At 51.1% G+C, this 23,809-nt stretch overlaps 2 protein-coding genes across 2 annotated transcripts; one reads left to right on the plus strand and one right to left on the minus strand.

Annotated features, from left to right (window-relative positions):
* On the plus strand, positions 1–3,439 carry LOC135973315 (secretoglobin family 3A member 2-like). Its single transcript, XM_065556053.1, has 3 exons — positions 1–297; positions 1,514–1,665; positions 3,248–3,439. The coding sequence occupies exons 1-3, from the start codon at positions 243–245 to the stop codon at positions 3,278–3,280; spliced, it is 240 nt and encodes a 79-aa protein (XP_065412125.1). The 5' UTR covers positions 1–242; the 3' UTR covers positions 3,281–3,439.
* Positions 3,440–8,760: 5,321 nt separating this feature from the next.
* LOC135973316 (secretoglobin family 3A member 2-like) lies at positions 8,761–11,381 on the minus strand. The gene is made up of 3 exons (XM_065556054.1): positions 11,193–11,381; positions 10,291–10,442; positions 8,761–8,898 (listed from the first exon to the last, which is right to left on the minus strand). The coding sequence occupies exons 1-3, from the start codon at positions 11,245–11,247 to the stop codon at positions 8,866–8,868; spliced, it is 240 nt and encodes a 79-aa protein (XP_065412126.1). The 5' UTR covers positions 11,248–11,381; the 3' UTR covers positions 8,761–8,865.
* Between the last annotated feature and the right edge of the window lie 12,428 nt (positions 11,382–23,809).

The following is a 23,809-nucleotide window of genomic DNA, read 5'->3' on the forward strand; positions in this document are numbered from 1 at the left end:
ATCGCTCTTCAGTGGTTTCCATTCCCCTGCAAAGCAGGATACAGGGGGAGGGGTATTTGCATTTTTAACCTGACCGTTAGTTGTGCAAACATGTCAGAGGAATTGCCACGGGAGATACTGGGAGGAGCACAGGCAGGGTCCCCAGTATATATACAGGCGCTGTTCATGTACCGCTCTACAGGAGAATTGATTAAGTCTTGCCCAGTTTAAGACGTGACCCTGAACAGACAGCCATCTCCACCATGAAGCTGACAGTTGTCTTCACGCTTGTCACCCTGGCGGTTTGCTGCTACTCAGGTAAGTGAGCTGTTGGCTGCAGAACACGGTGCGTATGGGACCTCTGCAACCGACGAGGCCTTGGTTGAAAACTGCAATTCTTCCTGCTAGGGAAAAATTCACTCAGGGCCTGATCCCCTTCCCTTTGATGTGACTGGAAAGACTCCTGACCCCAATGGGATCTGGATCAGTCCCTCAGTCAGAATCTGTACGATAAATAAGGATGCTAATTACAAAGCAGCATTTAAAATAACTTGCAAATATTTCAATATAGTCAGTGATCTGAACAGGGCAGTCTTGTAATCTCTGCAGGCTGCCATCTTTATGGGAACTGCAGCAGTCACATCCGAGCTGCAGCTAGAGACGGAGGGTTTTTTGAACATGACATAAGGGAGTTACATCCCCAAATGCTGTTGGGCTCGGGCTCCTCTGAACAGCTCTATAAATGTTTATACCTTAAACGAACAAACTTGTAGAATTTAATCAAAAATACTGTGTAAATCTGCTGCAGTCTGTGGCTCTGGGAGCAGCTTGGACCTTCCTGTCACGATACATGTCAACGGATCTACAGCCTGGCTTCTTCTAGAGTCATTATTTCATATGTAAATGGATCAGGCCCAGTCCTGCTCACATGTGTAGTGGGGTTACTCCAGATTACACAGGTGTTAGTAAGAGCCGGATCCGGTGCATTGTGTTTAAAGTGAATAACCATCCATCCTTCAGTCATGGCTTACACTGAGCCAGGGGACTGGAAATCATTTGATTTTGCAGAAAACTTTACCTGTCAAGGTTTGCGAAATTGAATACTTGGCAAAAGTTTTTAATTAGCAGTTTGTGTCTAGACGACAAAGTTATAGAATTCTTACCCAAAGTCCTAATGTTAGGGAAAGCTCACTTTAAAATGGAAACCACTTAAACTTTAATTTTTTTGTTTCTTTCTCAACACATTTTAGAATTTTAAATCACAGTGCGACTGGGTGGTGGAGTGATCTGCGTGGTGAAGGGGCTGTGATGGTCCCAGCGTATCCTTAACCCCGAGGGAAAGGTCCGTGGCCTGGGAGCAGAGTGCTGCTTTCATCCATGTTATTCAAGAAGTTCTTTTATAACTTTGGCCATTGGCCATGCAATGCTCTGCCCCCTCCTAACACTGAGAACACCCCGAACGCTTTAGCAACAAGGACATTCAAAACGTTTGTTCGTTCTCCTGTTGAGTTTGTTGGATGATTTTGCCTTGCAGCTTCTGCTCTTCTGGTTGACAATCTTCTGCCAAACCCAGTGACTAACGTAGTTTCCGTTCCTGTTGGCGTCCTCACTGATCTGATTGGAGGGGTACAGGGCTGTGTGAACGAGCTCACCCCCAAGGCGCTGTCTGCCCTTAATAGGGTGCTGGTAAGTACATCTTCTTGTTCTCCCAATCTAACATTAAGTTCAATATATCAACTTCCAACTAACCTGGATTTTCTATTAATTATTATTATGTTGTTAAATGGAAATGCTACAGGGAAAACAATGACCCAAACTAATACCAGTTTGAATATAAGGAGTGAATGGGGCCAAAAGGTAGGACTCATCAAAGAAACACCAAACTCAGAAGGTTTTTCCAATACCTGGATGCCCAGGTTTAATTTGCACCATGGCATTTGAGAGAATACACAGACCGGATGTGTATTACCTCCTATGGCGAGGAGATTACTGGCTCTTTGAGTCAGAATTGATACCCAGGGGATATTCCAGGTCACTAATATGTTGCATGTGATGGTTTCTCTGGCCTGTGTTTGAAAGAAAGATATGTAAATCTAGATGATATGTTTCTTGTTAATTGCTAACTCTATTGATATTTTTTACTATCGAATGAGAATTAGGCCAAAGGGCCTTCCTAGCTGAGCACCTTTGATCGCCATGTATCTTCTCTGTATCTGGCATCTCCAGTTCAGGGTGGGAGACACTGACGGGGGCTCCAGGAGAAGCCATGTGGAGGAGCTGAGGAGTGACCCTCATTGCTGAGCTCCGACAAGGGTTTTCTTCAGGACCTTTCAGCAACAAACATAAATGAACAAAATGTTACAAAATGCTGCCACTTTTCCTAGCTGTGCTGCTGGGACAGGTCCAAACCTCTCCTGAGCTCACAGCCCATCATGCATCACTCCCTGCCCAGCCCACGGACTCGCTCCCCGTTTGCATTTTCCTGGGTAATGTGCAGCTGAGGGAAAACATTACAAACTGGGGAGATCCACACAACAACTGAACGCGGAGAAGCAACGTGCCACCAATCCGCATGGCCCCTGTACCAGGGCACTGCTTCTCCCCAGCCTGCACAGGACACACTGCCACGCCCACAGTCTCTCTTGGGTATTTGATTGTCCCCCACGTAACCTAACCAAAGAAGAACAGTTCCTCAGCCCCCCTGGGCTACTGTCACCAGGGGATTTCCCCCCTTTCCCTTTCCGACTCACTCCCCAGCCCTGGGGACTCTGGCAGTCCTGCTGCCTGCAGCCTCCTAACTCTGACTGACCAGGTCTCCCTCCTCCCAGGGCCAGGGACCCCCTTATAAGCCCTAATCGGGGTCCTCTGATGCACACAGGTGCCCTGGCCCTGCTCCCTGTTAAGGGGCCTGTGTCAGCCTGGGATCGCTCCATGGCCTGGAACCTGACAGACATTGAATTCAAGCTCCTGGGACAGGACAAAGTCTCTTCTTATCCCATCGTGCCTTATTCCCGGCCTAGCCGCAGACTCAGTCCCTTAACTGCCCGTTCCGGGTCGTGTACAACTGAGGGGGAAACGTCACAAACTGGGGCGCTCCAGAGCACAACGGAGCCCAGAGAACAGCGAGCAGCCAGTGCGAGTGGCCCTGCCGCCCCCAATATGGCAGCCGTTTACTGCAGCTCTAAGTTGTTTCTTTACTGGTCTTGTGCAATGTAACCCCTGGCCAGGAGCTCAGCTCTGCATTCACTGCTCTTGCTCTGTCTTTTAGGGTATTCTGGGTATACTGAACGTCCTGGGGTAAGGATTCCTGCAGAGCCCGGCGCGGATCTCGGATGGATGAATACCGGACACTCCCCTCTTCTTCCTCTCTGATTTGAGCTTTCCTCCTATCTCTGCATGCAGCCAAGCTCCCTGTGCTCTCACCCCCCTGGGAGGGCTCAGCATCGCTCCAGTCATTGGTTTCAATAAACTACCTGCAATGCACTTCCTCCTTCGTCTGCTTTGCTCAGAGTAACACAGAGGATGCGGCTGGTTTGGGTCTGAGGTGTATTATAGGGAACAGCTGGAGTTTTTGCCGTTGTTGTGAGTTCCTGGCGTGCCCGGGGTGAGGTGGGTGTACAATGCCCAGTGATCTCACGGTGAAGTGGCCGGTATGGGTGTAACATTCATTCCTCCAACCCCATTTCCCCGCAGAAACTGACTCAGGCTGGCTCCCTGATGCCAATATGTGCATCTCAATAGTTAACCCTTTAGCTACTGGACTGCAACATAAGTGTGCTGGTGTGTGTTACAGGGCTTAGGGTGATGGAGTGAGGTTTTCCTCCATCTCTGTCCACAGTTTCTGCCCCAGAAAGAAATCTCTCTCACCCTGATATGCCAAACCACCCGGGATGGTGGGACAGATCAATTCTCCCTTTTGGGTCCCTTACCCTTCGACTGAAAGTCTCAGTATTATCAAGATCCAGCAGATTACGCTGTTTAGGCACAGAGAAATCAGTAACATTTCTGGTATCAGTGCATCTCAGAGTTACGGGGAAGGCCTTGACCACAAATGGAAGGGGAAACCAGCATTAAATACACCTACAGGAACCATGGAAGGGTCTCCAGGGGCCCAGCATCTTCCAGTTCCCTGCCCATCAGTCGCAGAATGTGCATAGTGAAGCTCTAACGGCCATGCTCTGCCTGGTTCCTGGTGCAAAGGAGCGTCATCTTTCGTGAGAGCCCCAGGCAGGGTCTGCGAGGGTCCCTCTTGGTGCTCGCTGCATTCGGGGTTTTGTTCCCCGGCGTTTCTCAGGGTTTTGCTCCGGATGGGTAGAGACTGTGCATTGGCCAGGGGAGAGGTCCCTGAAGTCCCAACAGGTGCAACCAGAATCCCTTGATCAACGGCTCCATGTCTAGTTGGCAGCCCGTATCAAGCGGAGTGCCCCAAGGGTGGGTCCTGGGGCCGGTTTTGTTCAATATCTTCATTAATGATCTGGAGGATGGCGTGGACTGCACTCTCAGCAAGTTTGCAGATGACACTCAACTGGGAGGAGTGGTAGATACGCTGGAGGGTAGGGATCGGATACAGAGGGACCTAGACCAATTAGACAATTGGGCCAAAAGAAACCTGATGAGGTTCAACAAGGACAAGTGCAGAGTCCTGCACTTAGGACAGAAGAATCCCATGCACTGCTACAGACTAGGGATCGAATGGCTAGGCAGCAGTTCTGCAGAAAAGGACCTAGGGGTCACAGTGGACGCGAAGCTGGATATGAGTCAACAGTGTGCCCTTCTTGCCAAGAAGGTTAACAGCATTTTGGGCTGTATAAGTAGGGGCATTGCCAGCAGATCGAAGGACGTGATCATTCCCCTCTATTCGACATTGGTGAGGTCTCATCTGGAGTACTGTGTCCAGTTTTTGGGCCCCACACTACAAGAAGGATGTGGAAAAATTGGAAAGAGTCCAGCGGAGGGCAATAAAAATGATTAGGGGGCTGGAGCACATGACTTATGAGGAGAGACTGAGGGAACTGGGATTGTTTAGTCTGAAGAAGAGAAGAATGAGGGGGGATTTGATAGCTGCTTTCAACTACCTGAAAGGGGGTTCCAAAGAGGATGGATCTAGACTGTTCTCAGTGGTACCTGATAACAGAACAAGGAGTAATGCTCTCAAGTTGCAGTGGGGGAGGTTTAGGTTGGATATTAGGAAAAACTTTTTCACTGGGAGGGTGGTGAAGCACTGGAATGGGTTCCCTAGGCAGGTGGTGGAATCTCCTTCCTTAGAGGTTTTTAAGGCCCGGCATGACAAAGCCCTGGCTGGGATGATTTAGTTGGGAATTGGTCCTGCTTTGAGCAGGGGGTTGGACTAGATGACCTCCTGAGGTCACTTCCAACCCTGATATTCTATGATTCTATGATTCTAAAGAAGGAAAAATCTCCCCTCCTTTGCCCCTGCTTACACAGTTAAGGCTGTATGCAGTGCATCTGTAGCTGTGTCTGTCCCAGGATATTACGGTGGGCAAGGTAACATCTTTTATTGGACCAGTTTCTGTTGGTGAGAGAGACAAGTTTTTGAGCCACACAGAGCTCTTCTGCAGGTCTGGGAAAGGAACTCCCAGCATCCCAGCAAAATGCAAGGTGTTTAGCAGAACAGTTAGCTGTACGTTTACACAAACCATGAAAGTTGTATGCACCAGTGATTAAGCTTGTGTACTTGGAGAGTAGCCTGAGCCTGTGGCGATCTTACCCAGGTGTGTTGCCTCTTTTAAAAAGAAGCAACAACATAATGTTCTTGGGAACCACTTTTGCATTCATGAGCCATTTGCACATTTAGGCCATCCCGGGGATCTAACTTGCAGCACTAGAATCATGCTGCTCATGTGCACAGAACTGCAACAACCAAACAACCAAAATCCCATCCCGTGATGGCCTAAGTTACAACAGCGGCCATCTTGGCCTCACAAATGTGCAGGTGAGCAAGGTCTGTTAGAGACTAAAACTGCCTGCAAATTTTTCCCACCTTCCCCTGCAACTCTGCTCTCCTGCTCCCCAGCGACGAGCTCGGGGGATCCGTTCATGGAGCCTGGACGGTAGTAAGAAACAGTTCAACTATAGGCTGAGCAAGTGCAGAATGGTGGTAGAATGTGCCTTTGGACGTTTAAAAGCTCGCTGGCGCTGTTGGTCAGACCTCAGTGCAACCAACATTCCCATCGTTATTGCTGCTGTCTGTGTGCTCCATAATATCTGTGAGAGTAAGGGGGAGACGTTTATGGTGGGAGGTTGAAGCAAATCGCCTGGTGTCTGATTTTGAACAGCCAGACACCAGGGAAATTAGAAGAGCACAGCAAGGAGAGAGGCTTTGAAAACCAGTTTCACGACTGGCCAGGCTTCGGTGTGACAGTTGTGTGTGTTTCTCCTTGATGCAAACTCATCCCCTTTGTTGATTTTAATTCCCTGTAAGCCAACCACCTTCCCCACTTCGAAATAAAGTAACTATTGTTTTGAAACCATGCATTCTTTCTTTATTAATTTTTTAAAAATGAGATAACGATCAAGGTAGCCCAGGTGGGGTGGGGGAGGAGGGAAGGACAAGGCCACATTGCTTATTGTAGCCACACTAAAAATAAAACTGTTTGAATGACAGCCTTCTGTTGCTTGGGCCATCCTCTGGAGTGGAGTGGCTGGGTGCCCAGAACCTCCCCCCCCCCCGGGTTCTTGGGTGTCTGGGAGAGGAAGCTATGGAACATGGGGAGGAGGGTAGGCAGTTATACAGTGGATGCAGCGAGGGTCTGTGCTCTTGTTGGCTTTCCTGCAGCTCCAACAGATGCTTCATCATGTCCGTTTGCCCCCCACATTAGCCCCAGCATCGCGTCCTGCTTCCGCTCTTCGTGCTCACTTAATTCTTTCCTGGCCTCTGCCACTGAATGCCTCCATGCATTGAGCTGTGCCCTATCAGTGCAGGAGGACTGCATGAGCTCGGAAAACATGTCATTGTGAGTGCGTTTTTTTCACCTTCTAATCTGCGATAACCTCAGGGACATGGGGAGGCCAATCCCAGCCAGTGCTTGTCCCAGGCCCAGAGAAAGAGGGTTTCAAGGTGAGCACATGATGCTTTCCCTTTGTCTCCAAGGCAGGCAGAATGGCAGCTTGTCTGTCTCCTTTCCTGGGGCCCCTGCTGGCAGCAAATAGCCCACTCATCCTGTGTGGAAGCATTGAGGGGTGACAGAGGGATGGTGAAAGAAGTGCCACACCTAGCCCTTGCAATAGCCTTGCAGCCCGGACACGCAGGAGAGATTCCCATTTACACAGCAGCTTTGGAAAACTCCCAAGAGACACTAGCTCAGCGTTTCTCCTGATCTCAAGCTGAGATGTACGAATGTTTCCAGGCTCCTTCATCCTGCCTCTCAGTGAATCTTTTCTGTGCCTGAGAAACCACCACGTGGCTCCGTTTCTGCATGACGAATGTGACATGCATCAGGAAGGGGCCTGAGATGCATTTGCAGGAAGAGACATGAGTGAGTGATTTGCTAGCGGAGTGCAAGGTGGCGTCTACACACTAGGTACATTAAACCAGTGTGGTTTGTGTGGTCCAACATGTGCGGGGGATTGTACCCTTTTGGCCCCAGCCTTCTCCATCAGCAGCTTTGGATTCAGTTGTTGTATCTCAACCACATTTACTCTAACGACATTAAAGCACAAAGCAATGAACAAAGGGCGTGTGGCTGGAGTGGGAGTTTATCATAGGAGCTGGCACCATTCCCCAGAGGAGACGGGATCAGGGAAGGGAGGAGGTTTCCCTGGCTCATCCAAGTGCTAAAGACAGTGAAGGGGGGATTCTACTTCCACCTGTTGGGACTTCAGGGAATCTCTACCCATCCGGAGCAAAACCCTGAGAAACGCAGGGGAACAAAACCCTGAATGCAGCGAGCACCAAGAGGGACCCTCACAGACCCTGCCTGGGGCTCTCATGAAAGATGACGCTCCTTTGCACCAGGAACCAGGCAGAGCATGGCCGTTAGAGCTTCACTATGCACATTCTGCGACTGATGGGCGGGGAGCTGAAGATGCTGGGCCCCTGGAGACCCTTCTGTGTTTCCTGTAGGTGTATTTAATGCTGGTTTCCCCTTCCATTTGTGGTCAAGGCCTTCCCCGTAACTCTGAGATGCACTGATACCAGAAATGTTACTGATTTCTCTGTGCCTAAACAGCGTAATCTGCTGGATCTTGATAATACTGAGACTTTCAGTCGACAGGGAAGGGACCCGAGAGGGAGAATCGGTCTGTCCCTCGGTGGGCCCAATACAGCAGGGAAACCATCCCGGGTGGTTTGGCATATCAGGGTGAGAGAGATTTCTTTCTGGGGCAGAAACTGTGGACAGAGATGGAGGAAAACCTCACTCCATCACCCTAAGTCCTGTTACACACACCAGCACACTTATGTTGTAGTCCAGTCGCTAAAGGGTTAACTATTGAGGTGCACTATTTTTCCATCAGGGAGCCAGCCTGAGTCAGTTTTCTGCGGGGAAATGGGGTTGGAGGAATGAATGTTACACCCATACCGGCCACTTCACCGTGAGATCACTGGGCATTGTACACCCACCTCACCCCGGGCACGCCAGGAACTCACAACAGCAAAAACTCCAGCTGTTCCCTATAATACACCTCAGACCCAAACCAGCCGCATCCTCTGTGTTACTCTGAGCAAAGCAGACGAAGGAGGAAGTGCATTGCAGGTAGTTTATTGAAACCAATGACTGGAGCGATGCTGAGCCCTCCCAGGGGGGTGAGAGCACCGGGAGCTTGGCTGCATGCAGAGATAGGAGGAAAGCTCAAATCAGAGAGGAAGAAGAGGGGAGTGTCCGGTATTCATCCATCCGAGATCCGCGCCGGGCTCTGCAGGAATCCTTACCCCAGGACGTTCAGTATACCCAGAATACCCTAAAAGACAGAGCAAGAGCAGTGAATGCAGAGCTGAGCTCCTGGCCAGGGGTTACATTGCACAAGACCAGTAAAGAAACAACTTAGAGCTGCAGTAAACGGCTGCCATATTGGGGGCGGCAGGGCCACTCGCACTGGCTGCTCGCTGTTCTCTGGGCTCCGTTGTGCTCTGGAGCTCCCCAGTTTGTGACGTTTCCCCCTCAGTTGTACACGACCCCGGAACGGACAGTTAAGGGACTGAGTCTGCGGCTAGGCCGGGAATAAGGCACGATGGGATAAGAAGAGACTTTGTCCTGTCCCAGGAGCTTGAATTCAATGTCTGTCAGGTTCCAGGCCGTGGAGCGATCCCAGGCTGACACAGGCCCCTTAACAGGGAGCAGGGCCAGGGCACCTGTGCGCATCAGAGGACCCCGATTAGGGCTTATAAGGGGGCCCCTGGCCCTGGGAGGAGGGAGACCTGGTCAGTCAGAGTTAGGAGGCTGCAGGCAGCAGGACTGCCAGAGTCCCCAGGGCTGGGGAGTGAGTCGGAAAGGGAAAGGGGGGAAATCCCCTGGTGACAGTAGCCCAGGGGGGCTGAGGAACTGTTCTTCTTTGGTTAGGTTACGTGTGGGACAATCAAATACCCAAGAGAGACTGTGGGCGTGACAGTGAGTCCTGTGCAGGCTGGGGAGAAGCAGTGCCCTGGTACAGGGGCCATGCGGATTGGTGGCACTTTGCTTCTCCGCGCTCGGTTGTTGTGTGGATCTCCCCAGTTTGTAATGTTTTCCCTCAGCTGCACATTACCCAGGAAAATGCAAACGGGGAGCCACATGGCTTCTCCTGGAGCCCCCGTCAGTGTCTCCCACCCTGAACTGGAGATGCCAGATACAGAGAAGATACATAGGGATCAAAGGTGTTCAGCCAGGAAGGCCCTTTGGCTTAATTCTCATTCGATAGCAAAAAATATCCATAGAGTTAGCAATTAACAAGAAACACATCATCTAGATTTACATATCTTTCTTTCAAACACAGGCCAGAGAAACCATCACATGCAACATATTAGTGACCTGGAATATCCCCTGGGTATCAATTCTGACTCAAAGAGCCGGTAATCTCCTCGCCATAGAAGGTAATACACATCCGGTCTGTGTATTCTCTCAAATGCCATGGTGCAAATTAAATCTGGGTACCCGGATATTGGAAAAACCTTCTGAGTTTGGTGTTTCTTTGATGCGTCCTACCTTTTGGCCCCATTCACTCCTTATATTCAAACTGGTATTAGTTTGGGTCATTGTTTTCCCTGTAGCATTTCCATTTAACAACAGTAATAATAATTAATAGAAAATCCAGGTTAGTAGGAAGTTGATATATTGAACTTAATGTTAGATTGGGAGAACAAGAAGATGGACTTACCAGCACCCTATTAAGGGCAGACAGCGCTTTGGGGGTGAGCTCGTTCACACAGCCCTGTACCCCTCCAATCAGATCAGTGAGGACGCCGACAGGAACGGAAACCACGTTTGTCACCGGGTTTGGCAGAAGATTGTCAACCAGAAGAGCAGAAGCTGCAAGGCAAAATCATCCAACAAACTCAACAGGAGAACGAACAAACATTTTGAATGTCCTTGTTACTAAAGCGTTCGGGGTGTTTCTCAGTGTTAGGAGGGGGCAGAGCATTGCATGGCCAATGGCCAAAGTTATAAAAGAACTTCTTGAATAACATGGATGAAAGCAGCACTCTGCTCCCAGGCCATGGACCTTTCACTCGGGGTAAGGATACGCTGGGACCATCACAGCCCCTTCACCAAGCAGATCACTCCACCACCCAGCCGCACTGTGATTTAAAATTCTAAAATGTGTTGAAAAAGAAACAAAAAATTAAAGTTTAAGTGATTTCTGTTTTAAAGTGAGCTTTCCCTAACATTAGCATTTGGGGATGTAACCCCCTTATGCCATGTTCAAAAAACCCTCCGTGTCTAGCTGCAGCTCGGATGTGACTGCTGCAGTTCCCTTAAAGATGGCAGCCTGCAGAGATTACAAGACTGCCCTGTTCAGATCACTGACTATATTGAAATATTTGCAAGTTATTTTAAATGCTGCTTTGTAATTAGCATCCTTATTTATCGTACAGATTCTGACTGAGGGACTGATCCAGATCCCATTGGGGTCAGGATCTTTCCAGTCACATCAAAGGGAAGGGGATCAGGCCCTGAGTGAATTTTTCCCTAGCAGGAAGAATTGCAGTTTTCAACCAAGGCCTCGTCGGTTGCAGAGGTTCCATACGCACCGTGTTCTGCAGACAACAGCTCACTTACCTGAGTAGCAGCAAACCGCCAGGGTGACAAGCGTGAAGACAACTGTCAGCTTCATGGTGGAGATGGCTGTCTGTTCAGGGTCACGTCGTAAACTGGGCAAGGCTTAATCAATTCTCCTGTAGAGCGGTACATGAACAGCGCCTGTATATATACTGGGGACCCTGCCTGTGCTCCTCCCAGTATCTCCCGTGGCAATTCCTCTGACACGTTTGCACAACTAATGGTCAGGTTAAAAATGCAAATACCCCTCCCCCTGTATCCTGCTTTGCAGGGGAATGGAAACCACTGAAGAGCGATACCTGCCAAGTTCTTCTAACGGCTGGGCACGTGTACAAGAGATGTGGCCGGGGGAGGAGAGCGTTGTGCCCTTTGGCTGTAGCACACGTCAGACCGTTTCATAATTCAGTAGGGGTTTCAGATTAGGCTTGTGACAAACAAAAACTCCTCTTTGCCATCTCACAAATCTCCTTCTCTTCCCTGGGGGGAAACCAATAATACTTTGAATCTAGATGTGTTATTAAAATGGAAAGAAAATGGACTTTCCATATCAGTCTGTTCTTAATACTACTATGTACTCTGAGTGTGCCCTGTGTATTCACGAAGACATACTGCATGAGAGCTGCACACACTGCGTGAGTTTCTCAAGGAGTTGGATCCCAGGTTGGTACTTCAGAATTGCATTTTGGGGTCACAAATGACAAAAATCTGCCATGCATCAAAACAGCTTGTTCAGTCCTGGGTTGCTAACAGAAGGAACTCCTGAGGAGAGCTGTTGTTACAATGGAGCCTATAAATGTACCCAAATTGTGAGCTCCTCTCGAAAATATGTAAACCTTCATAAGATGTTACAATAACCTATAATCACCAACGCTGATGGGGAAAGGTACAAAAGGGAGACAGAATAAGACAATTAGTCTAAACAAAAAGGCCAAATTGACCTGATTCAAAGACTGTGTTGAAATTAATCTTATTAAAAACAAGAGCTGGAGAGCCGGAAGCTAATGAACCATAATTGGTATGTTGGATATTGGGCTTAATTAGTTGAAAAAATAATCAGGGGATGGGTTATTTCACCCAGCTCCCTTTTGGGGTCCTTAAAGGTCCGTGGGCCTTCATCGTCCAATCGTGGGAGGTGTCCTGACCAGAACAGGCCACAAAGAGAGGGACCCAGATCATATCACCACCACTGATGGCTCCAACTGAATCCCAGCCACCACTCAGGATGACAGTTATTGCCAGTTCTGATACCATCTAGGAGTCTGTCAAAGAAGGGGGCCCTGCCTTCTGAGACTGGCCTTAACAACCACAACAGCCGCAATATCTCCAGCCCAGCCCAACTCATTTTTTCTCTTTTCCACATCTTTGATACCATCTAAGAGACAGTCAAACACCAATGGGGGGAGGGAGGTTCCTTCTAAAAACTGTCCATAGCTAAAGGGAAAGGGAACAAGGGAAGTTGCAAAAACGAAAGCCTTTTTTAGCACTGTACATTTAACTGCTGTAATTGCTTTTCACTTCTTTTCTGTATCTTTAATAAAAAGTATTTTAAATATTTAATAGTATGTGTGTGACCGTGCTAAGCGAGCTGAAGTCCCTGTAAACCAAGCCCCGGACCCTGTTTAACGCTGTTTAATGTTAAAAGGAACTAGGTTACGTTAAAACCTCTGGCCCATCTGTTTCATCCAAGTTAATACAACAGGCCTACACATGCCAATCAAGTCTGGATGCAGGCAAGAGCGTGGCCTGTCTCTGGCCTGTCCGATTGCAATGTTCAATACCCTCGCACTGCGACTGGGCGGATCCTGGGAGCAGCTGAGCCCCGTGAGAGATGGGCAAGGGGATTCACTCTGTGTTGTTACAACATCAATTCCCGTTACTGTCTCACATGGCGCTTGCTGACGGCTGGCTGGGCCTGTGAGTTCCAATGGTTCTGAGCCACCCCAACCACTGGGAAACTCCGTCACTCCCGAGGGTCTATTCATTTCACACAGTCATATTTACACAGGAGTTAGAATGAAAAGATACCGGCTACGCGTTAGCTTGGCAAGACCCAGAGCGAGGGTGCCTCTGGCTGGACTGGAAGTTGACCATCAAGGAATTAACACTATGCTATAATTACAGAGCCTGAACACCTCTCATCTGCTGAGTACATGAAGAGCAGTAACGGCTGAAATTGAGTGCCAGCAATACAGCCTTTCCTATGGAATATGGATTTCCTATGGCATCTGCTGGTAGGATGACCCTATACAATGAATACTCTGTGCTCTTACGTGGACAGGACTGCATGGGAGCAGGGCCCTAGGCGAAACTTCCACCTTGCGCCCCCCCCCCTCAGCCCTGCAGCAGCTCCCCTCCCCTCTGCCCTGAGGCACCCCCCCCCCCCCCCCGCGGCAGCTCCTCCCCCCCCGGGGAGCCGTGCGGCAGCTCCCCAACCCAGCTCACCTCTGCTCCGCCTCCTCCCCGAGCACGCCGCCCCCGCTCTAATTCTCCTCCCCTCCCAGGCTTGCGGCGCCAAACAGCTGATTGGCGCCGCAAGCCTGGGAGGCGGGAGAAGTGGAGCAGCGACCGCACGCTCGGGGAGGGGGAGTAGGAACACTGTAAAAAAAAAATTGGGGGCACCGCTTTTTGGCGCCCCCCAAATCTTGGCGCCCTAGGCAACCGCCTAGTTTGCCTTAATGGTAGCCCCGGCCCTGCATGGGAGAGCGGAGACACCCACTTTTTACAGATGCCAGGCTAATATGGCACTGAGCTACCCACACGCCAGACACTCTGCATGAAAAGCAACAGGCATCCGAACACGAAGCAGTCAAATGACAGATTTCCCAAGGACAACAAAACAGAAAAGTCCTTCGGCCAGTTCCTGATGACATCAGAGCTGATGTCAATTGGCATAGCTCCACTGAGGTGCAAGGAATTGTGCCGATTTACACTAGCTTGGGATTGGGCCCAGTGATTTCAGTGATGCAGCTTGCAGAATAAGCCACCGCCCACTGTGGGTAAGGGTGGCATAACTGAACACGAGTTAAATTGACTTCTGGGCACAGGCCAGCAGATGGCCTACGTGTCACCCACACTAATGCAGTGTGGTTCCTTGTCCCCCCCAGAGGCTAGACAATGTCCAGAAGTTTATGAGTCTGCTACTGGCTTTGAGCTAATAAGCCTGATAGTTTAGCTTAGCCTTAACCCTGCAAACTAATGCTTCATCGGGCCGTATGTGGTGAATGGAGCTTGTGCGGGCTCTCTGCACAGGATGGAATTTCACCCTCTGACTGTTATCATTCAAGTTCCTTAGAGCTGTCGACGGCTATGGCTAGATGTGGATTGTGGTGGGCATTTGGGCATAGGAGGAACCAGCATTTCTACCCCGGCTGCACCAACATCATTCCTCAGGCCCACTAGGCAGTGGAGTTTCCGCATCCAGCAGGCAGACACATGCTGTGGGATAAACACTTTCCTCCCCATTTTGCAAACTGGCCCGCCTCATGCGGCATCCTTCCAGCTCCACATGGATTCCCGGGGACAGCCAGAAGCAGCTTTCTTCTTCTTCATTTGGCCAGAGGTTTGTGGCTGTTCTTCTCTGATCTGGACCTTGCCACAGACCTCTGGGCCTTTGAGAGCCCCAGAATGGATTACTTCACTGAGCGCTATTTGAACCTGCGCTTGAAGACCACTCAGACCCTTCCACAAGTGCACACTGCGGCTACCTGCTTAATGCGCAATGCTAGTCTGATGGAGCATGTTACAGTGCCCCCCAGAATGCTGAGAGTGACTATAACACCCTGGATACCTCAAGTCCCACAGACATCAAAGGGGTGCTTCTCTCCCTGTTTGCTTTCACAGCTAGAATGCTCTTGCTAACCATGCTAGGTAGGAACTCGGGGGGCTGGAGAACAGGATGTCCTATGGGGCAGGTCCTCGACCCAGCAGCTCACCACAGTCCATTAGAGCCCAAGTCTGTTTGCCTAGAGGGCCCAGGCACTAGACCCTGGAGGTGATTGTGTGTAAGGTGCTGAGCTGTGGCTTGGGATGGGGATTCTGACTAGAATCATACCTGTCAACACCCCATGCTGCGTATACTGGATGAAGTTCTCCGCCAGTGGTGTGGCTCCACTGAATTCAGTTCCATTTAACAGAGCTGCACCCGTTTTCATCAGCAGAGAATTTGGCCGACGGCACTTCAAACCAGAGGCTTTTATGATAACTGCCACTGTATCAATTACACCAATAAACTAAATTGACACCTGCAGCTCATATGTTCAGCAGGGGGGCTGGAACAATGTGTATAGTGGGGGCGCTGAGAGCCATTGAACCAAACTGTAAACCCGGCATATAATGGAAACCACTTCAAGCCAGGGGGTGTGGGAGCACCCCCAGCACCGCTAGTTCCAGTTCAGCTCTTCGTGTCAAAAACAAGGATCACTCCTAATTCCCTTTCTAATTCAGGCCTAATTGTATTCCAAGTACCTGGCGTCTCCAGAGACACTGCCTCCGAGATGAATCCTTGCTCATAGCCAATTAGTTTGCACTGACATTTAGCTAGTGTACTGTAAATATCCGGGGTTTACATTGTTCTGTTGGAGTCTCGTTTCATTTGCATGATAAACACTCTATGTTAATACTTAAGTACTCATTACCTTAAAGAACTGTGTGTCCAAGGTTAAATTAACAATGACGTCTGGAGTGGAATCATCCTTTGACAGCAATATGGCTACAGTTGACTGTTCCTATTTGGCTCAAGCTACTGTAATACAAACACTTTCTCTAATTGATTTTGGCATCTGCTTTTCTGTGTTCAATGAATTAAAACTGCCTTGTATTCATAAGCACCTATTAGTAATGTTTTACTCTGCTCTTCTCTAGTGATTTCTGGCTGAGATATCAAAGTGCTTCAGAAACATTAATTAACCCTTATAAAACCCAGCGGGGCATATCTGCTCTCCAATGCAAAAGGGCCATAGAATCATAGAAATGCAGGGCTGGAAGGGACCTCAAGAGGTCATCAGGTCCAGCCCCCTGCCCCGAGGCAGGACCAGGTTAACCTAGATCATCCCTGACAGGTATTTGTCCAGCCTGTGCTTAAAAACCTCCAATGACGGGGATGCCACAAGCTCCCTTGGAAGCCTGCTCCGGAGCTTAATTCCCCTGAGAGTTAGAAAGTTTTTCCAACAATCTAACCTCAATCTCCCTTGCCTCACATTAAGCCCATTGCTTCTTGTCCTGCCTTCGGTGACTTGGAGAACGTTGATCACTGAGCTCTTTAGAACAGCCCTAAACAGGGCCGGTGCTACCATTAAGGCAAACTAGGCGGTTGCCTAGGGCGCCAAGATTTGGGGGCGCCAAAAAGCGGTGCCCCCAATTTGTTTTTACAGCGTTCCTGGGCTGGGCTGCCGACGGCGCGTTGACACGTGCGGCTCAGACTCCCTCTCCCAGCACAGCGGCCGCTCCACTTCTCCCGCCTCCCAGGCTTGCGGCACCGATCAGCTGTTTGGCGCCACAAGCCTGGGAGGGGAGCAGAATTAGAGCGGGGGCAGTGTGCTCGGGGAGGAGGCGGAGCAGAGGTGAGCTTAGGGTGACCAGACGTCCCGATTTTATCGGGACAGTCCCGGTATTTCCTTCTTTGTCCCGCGTCCCGACCGATGTTCGGTCGGGACACTGGACAAAAAAGCAAATTTGCCCTCCGCTCCGGCGCTCACGCCCCCCCCCCACCCCGACTCCGCCCCCTCCTTCCCCCATTGGATCTCTCAATGGAGGGAGGAGGTTAGGAGGAGGGTCGGGCAACTACTAGGAGCCTGGGAGGGGAAGGGAAAGTTGCCGCGGCCCCGCCGGGAAGGAGCCGCTGGAGCGCAGCCGAGCGGGAGAGGCACGGGGCTCCCTGCCGGCGGCGGGACGCGCCGCATGTGCCCACGGCGGGCTGGGGAGCGGGAGGCTCTGCAGGGCTGGGAAAAGCCCTGGCTCCTGCCCGTTGCCCAGCCTGGAGCCCCGGGGAGCCCCTCAGGAGACCGGCCGCTGCTGTGGAGGCAGCAGCCGGGGCTGGCTCTGGCCTGGGTGGGCAGCGTGGGCCGCCGGAGACACGCGGCGAAGAGAGGCTGCGGGGGCGAGACTTGTCCCAGGCAGGGAGGCCGGCGGACAGGGGTGAGGGGCCAGCCGGGGTCCCCATAAACTTCCCCGCCGCTGCCAGGGAGCCCCGCGCCTCTCTTGCTTGGCTGCGCTCCAGCGGCTCGCCCCGCCTGGAAGGAGCCGCTGGAGCGCAGCCGAGCGGGAGAGGCGCGGGGCTCCCTGCCGGCGGCGGGACGCGCCGCATGTGCCCACGGCGGGCTGGGGGCAGGAGGCTCTGCAGGGCTGGGAAAAGCCCTGGCTCCTGCCCGTTGCCCAGCCTGGAGCCCCTCAGGTGACCGGCCGCTGCTGTGGCTCGGCTGTGCCAGCCCTGGCCCCTTGCACGCCCGCGCTGCGGCCAGCCCCGGACTTTGCTTCTTGTCCCCCCCCCGCCCTCTTTATCCCTATCCCCTTCTGCATCGGGGCCAGCTTTTGCCCTGGGGTGGGCAGCACGTGCGCCCGGCGCGGCTGGGGCCTGCTAATGCCCCCCGCCCCTGCGAAACTGGTTTTTTTTTTTTTTTGCTCCGCCGCCATTTTTTTTTTGCTCCCCCCCCCGCGTCCCGATATTTCATCCCTGTGATCTGGTCACCCTAGGTGAGCTGGGGTGGGGAGCTGCCGTGCGGCACTGCAGGGGGTGTGCTTCAGGGCAGGGGAGGGAGCTGCTGCGGGGGGGGCGCCTCGGGGGGGGAGGCGGGGAGCTGCCGCAGGGTTGGGGGGAGGGGCGCAAGGTGGAAGTTTCACCTGGGGCGCGAAACTTCCTTGCACCGGCCCTGGCCCTAAACAAATTTGAAGACTGTTCCTGGGTCTCCTCACTTCAGTCTTCTTTACTCAAGATTAAACGTACCTCGTTTTTTTAACCTTTTGAACCTTTCCTCATAGGTCAGGTTTTCTAAACCTTTGATCATTTTTGTTGCTGTCCTCTGCTGTCCTCCAATTTGTCCACATCTTTGCTAAAGCCTGGTGCCCACAACTGGACACAGGACTCCAGCGGAGGCCTCCCCAGTGCTAAGTAGAGCAGGACAATTACCTACCGTGTCTTACATACCACACTCCTGTTAATACAGCCCGGAATGATATTAGCCCTTTTCACAACTGCATCAGACTGATGACTCGTGTTCAATATGGGTTCTGCTATAACCCCCAGATCCTCTTCTGCAGTACCACTGCCTAGCCAGTTATTCCCCATTTTCTAGTTCTGTGTTTGATTTTTCCTTCCTACTTGAAGTACTTTGCACTTGTCTTTATTGAATTTCATCTTATTATTTCAGACCAATTCTCTAGTTTGCAAAGGGCATTTTGAATTCTAGTCCTGTCCTCCAAAGTGCTTTCAACCCCTCCCAGCTTGGTGTCATCTGCAAATGTCATAAGCATCCTCTCCACTCCACTAGTCACGTCATGAATGAAAAGGGTGAATAGTACTGGACCCAGGACAGCCCCCTGCACGACCCCACTAGCTACATCCGTCCAGTTGGACAGCAAATCATTGATGACTCCTCTTTGAGTTCAGTCTTTCAACCAGTTGTGCACCACCTTATAGCACATCTCCCCAGTTTGCTGGCGACCATGTGTCACTGGCTGGCTGCCCTCTGAGGCAAGCTGGACTCAGTTTACCTATGGCTTAGCAGCTATCCCTCATCCTCACTGATGGGCTGGCAACACAAGGGCTAATTAGTGACCCCCACTGGGTGTAATGGGGCTTAGCTAGAAAGACTGGCCCCAGCTGTGGTGGGGAGCAGGGCGAGCAGGACTTCAATAGAGTCAGGAGCCCAGGGGAACAAGGGGAGCCCCCCGCTGGGAAGAGACTGGCAGCATCTGGCTGAGGCACCCCAGGGAGCAGATTTGGCTCCTGCGGGGGAGCCCTGAGCCAGGGCCTACAGGGAGAAGGGAAGAGAAGAGAAGCCGGGGAGGGGCGGAAGACCAGGGGCTGTGGTATTTGGACCCCAGCAGGAAAAGCCTGGGGTGTCAGAGCTCTGACAAGAGCAGGGAGAAGCACCCCAGGAGGGGTGAAGGACCTTTCCTGCCCCTCGACTGGGACTCTGAGTGCCCTGGCAGGGGAGCGAACTGTTACATGACCTGGCAGGGGGCCTGCCTCAGAAGACACCAGCTGGGACTGGCCATTGTGGCCAAGAAAGAGGTCCCCAGGGGAGGTGTGACAGGTGAAGTCCCTTGCAATCCTGCGTCCAGGCTCGAAGGGACACTTCAGAGGCCAGGATACAGCATGTCATGTGGGACTGACTAAAATCAAGATACATCATGCTGACAGCTTCCCCCATCCACTAGGCCAGTAGCCCTGTCAAAGGGGGAAATGAGGTTGGTTTGGCATGACTTGTTCCTGACAAATCCATGCTGGCTGTTCCTTATTACTCTGTTATCCTCCTGGTGCTTGCAAACCAAGGTTTAATTTGTTCCGGTATCTTTCCAGGTATCGAAGTTAGGCTGACCGGGCTATATTTCCCCAGGTCCCCTTTGTTCTCTTTTTTAAAGACAGGTAGCACGTTTGCCCCTCCCTAGTCCTCTGGGACCTCAGCCAGCCTCCGAAAGCTCTCAACAATAAATCACTAACAGCCAAGATTACTTCAGCCAGATCCTGGAGAACCCTAAAGTGAATTTCGACAGGCCCTGAGGACTTGAATACGTCTAACCTGGCTCAATATTCTTTAACCTGTTATTTCCCTAAGCTGACTTGTGTTCTTTCCCCATTGCTGTTAATAGCAATTGTGTTAATTATCAGGTCACCGTTAACCTTTTTAGTGAAGACGGAAACAAAGTAAACAAACAAAACAAACCCCTCAGCCTTCTTGATGTCATCAATCGGACGTAAATCCAGTCATTTCCCACGATGGAGTCTCCAGATTGAGACTGGTGATTTGACCCAATGTGTTTCTGTTGCGTGCCTGGAATAACAGAAATGTGTTGTGCTGGTCAAAATAAGAAATGTCCACAGAGGTCAATTAAATGCTCATTGGATGCCTGTATTGTTGTTAGGTACATGAGTATACAGTTTAATTATTACTGCTGTGGTTAGGTGTATGTGTATAGGACTGTCCAGAGAGATGTGAAGTCACGCTCCCTTCCCTATGAAACGTACTCTGTGGCCCCCATCCAGCAGCGAGTGCCATGCAGATGTCCACATGAAGCCCCTGTATCGAGAACGACAAAGGCTGGAGGCTGGAGATGGTGGGTGCATAGAATAAGGCTCGTGACTGCTACGGCCTCTCATAACCTCAGCTCCGGTTTATTTTCTGATTCATGCATTTCTGGAATTGTACCATTCGGATATTCCGGGCGGCTCTCGGCGGCGCTGTGAAAAAGGCTGTAAGGAGGGAAGAGGAGGAGCGGGAGGCAGCCTGGTCTATAGGGGCACTGAGGGCTGCTCCAGACGACAGCAGCAACGGACTTGCTCCGTATGGAATTCTCTCCATGGAGCTTGTCAGCGCCAGGCAATTCATTTGTGTTTACAAGGGGGAAATTGTTCTTTAACTGGTCAGTGTTTTTTCCCAGGCTGGATACGGATCCGTCTGTCTGTCTGTCCCAGGTTTTAAAACTTAAAATCCAGACAAGGGGCATCACAGACAAGGGGCATCACCAAACCATTCCGGACATGAAGAACTTATCACCCAGTTAGGCCAACTATGGAATGTTTTTACAAGATCTCCTCTAGTTCAAAGGGAATAATACTGGGGCCGTTCTCTGGCCTGCGTTACACAGGGGGCCAGACGAGATGATCACAGTGGTTCCTTGGAATCTGTGAATCTAGGAATAATTGTAAAAAAATATCAGAGGGGTAGCCGTGTTAGTCTGAATCTGTAAAAAGCAACAGAGGGTCCTGTGGCACCTTTAAGACTAACAGAAGTATTGGAGCATAAGCTTTCGTGGGTAAGAACCTCACTTCCACAGGACCCTCTGTTGCTTTGTAAAAAAATATGATTCACTCAATGCGATTCTGTGGTGCCCCCTTGTGTGAAGAAGCAGAAGTGCAGCCACTGTTAACGTGAAATGTTGCACTATGACCAGAACTGAGCAAATATCACAGCAAGTCTTCCACAAATATTATCTGATTTTCAAATAGACTGATTTCAGTGTGCTCGTACCTCTTTGTGTGTTTCCTTTCTGCTAACGGTCTCAGAAATGAGGTTACTGGCAGGAATATTCCTGGCACCAGCGGACACTAGGGCATTATAAAATGTACTCCGGTTCATAAACACGAAATAGTCACGTGATTCTAAGCACCCACACATCCAGCTCCTCCCACTCACATTCATCCACAGCACCTCAGGAACAACCCCAGCATGCTGCAGATGTCTTCTCCGTATCCCTGCCTCTATTTCAAAAGTCTCTTCATCTGTTTAAGAAATCTGAGGCTGCCGCTGAACGTGGGTGCGCCTTAGAAGCAGAGGGGCGTGTGGCTGAGGACGGTTGCAGGCGGGCAGCCCGAGGCAGAGGGCTGTGGAGGGGCGGTGTCAGGGAGTGTGTTTGGGAAATGGTGCCTTCGCTGGGGAGATCCTTGATTTCCAGTGATTCCAGTTGTGGAAGATGCTAACTGCAGGGACTGAAAGCAGAATTTGACCCTCTGTCCCACCCAGACAGGGCCTAGTCAAGCTCCTGTGTGAAACCGCCCTGAGGGGATCCCTGGGCGAGGTGTTGATAAAAGGGGAGGAGACGTTCTTGACCACTTCCTAGTTATTGCCCTGCCCTCATCCCCGAGCCACTTTTGCTGACTCTGGGCCCTGTACAGGGATGCAGTGAGCGAGAGGGGAAGGCTTAACAGGAATTTCTCTTCTCAATCAAACCATTGTTTGTGCCGAGTCTTCGTGTAGCAGATAAACCCAAGGGGCCAGCCCTGGCCCTGATATGGCTCCACCAACGCCGTGGGTTTACATCTGGATTGGATTTGGCCCCATCTTGCGCCTGGAACTTACCGGCCTCGTTTTTATTACTTCCTTGTCAGTATCCAGGTGACACCTACACAGTTATTGCTCAGATAGGGAACTGGGTTTGGGGCTCATCACAAATGTTCAGGTTTTGTTCCTAATCTGCTGTAGTAGCAAATATCAAGCCCCCAGGGAGGGGGAAGATAGAGGGTGTCTCGGTGCAGAAACAATGTCCTTAGTGAGCTGTAGCAGGCTATGTCTGGGGTTTGTCCTGCCTATCGGCCTCTATTAGAATATCTGTGAGGGCATTAAAAAAACCCTCCTCTACCAGCCTCTCCAAGAGCACACCATGTCGTCCCTTCAATTCCTTCTCCTACAATGCAGTTATCGATGTCGAGGGTCATCTCTTGTCAGAGGATGCGACACAGAACTGACAACTGGGGCCAGAGCACTGGTCCATCGAAGGGTCTTTAAATCCACTGTAAGAGTTAGTTGGGCCTGGATCTCCAAACTCTTAGACAAGCGTGTCACTTTACACTCGTGATTAGCTCAGCTGGGGCCATTGGGAGGAGTCACTGCGGGAGCAGCTCCTTGGTTTGAAACCCCAAATGATGATCTCCAGGTCTGACTTTGATGGGATGCTATTTGGGGCAGGGACTGTATTTTTGTTCTGTGTTTGTACAGCGCCCAGCGCGGTGGGATCCTGGTCCGCAGCTTGGATTTCTCAGTGGTTTTGTTGGCTCCAGCATCTCTCAGTAAAATAAAGATCCTATAGATGGTTAATGCAATGGAGTTCTTAGCTCACCCTTTCATTCACAGCTTACCACCCGGCACTAGAATCAGCACTGTGGTTACAGCTCTGCTGGGTATTGGGATAATACTGGGTTCGAGTTGCATTCTGATGCAGTTTTTAATGCACAAGGGCTGAGCTATTCCCTCTTCTTCCCGTGTTTATATGCAAGATGTGGCAGTGATGAATGGGTGGTCAGGTCTAGTGGTTGGAGCGGGAGTCGGGCACCAGGAACCGGAGTCAAGGGTCAAAGCCAGAGTCGGGAGTGAGCAGGATAGGAACAGGACTGGGGTGGAACAAGGCAGGCCCAGGGATGATTGTAGCTGTGGGCAGCCAGTGATACCCGCAGGCCTGCTGGCTCCCTTCAGTCAATCAGGCAACCCTACCACAACTCGGCGGCACCCATCAATCTGCCTGGAGGCCGGGCTGGCTAGTCCCCAGGCTCTGCTGATGGAGCTCACCCCTGGCAGGCAAGTGCATCCATAAACTGATCCCAAGCCCCAGCGAAGCTGCTGCCCCAAGTGGGTGCAGTCAGGCTCCAGGCTGGCGCAGGGGGCAGGAATCCACCTGCCCCACCCCTATGAGTCAGTTTCTTGCACAAAGCCCCTTTGCTCTGGCTTTGCACGGGAGACCAGGATCCCTCTTCCTGCAAGAGGATGGTGCTGTCCCGCATCTGTGCCCACCGCCTGTGAGCTGAGATGTTTCCCATTAACTCTGGCTGGCTCTTTGCCCTGACGTGCCAGACTGCTCCAGCCAGGACTCAGAATCCTCCTAGCGGTTTGAATGTTGTGTCCACCCGTGGGGCTGGTGCCGAGTCCCATAGAGCCACGGGCTGGCCTGGGCGGAGCCTGGAGAGCCGTAGA

This window comes from Chrysemys picta, chromosome 8 (genome assembly GCF_011386835.1).
Source record: "Chrysemys picta bellii isolate R12L10 chromosome 8, ASM1138683v2, whole genome shotgun sequence".
Taxonomy (NCBI): Eukaryota; Metazoa; Chordata; order Testudines; family Emydidae; genus Chrysemys; species Chrysemys picta.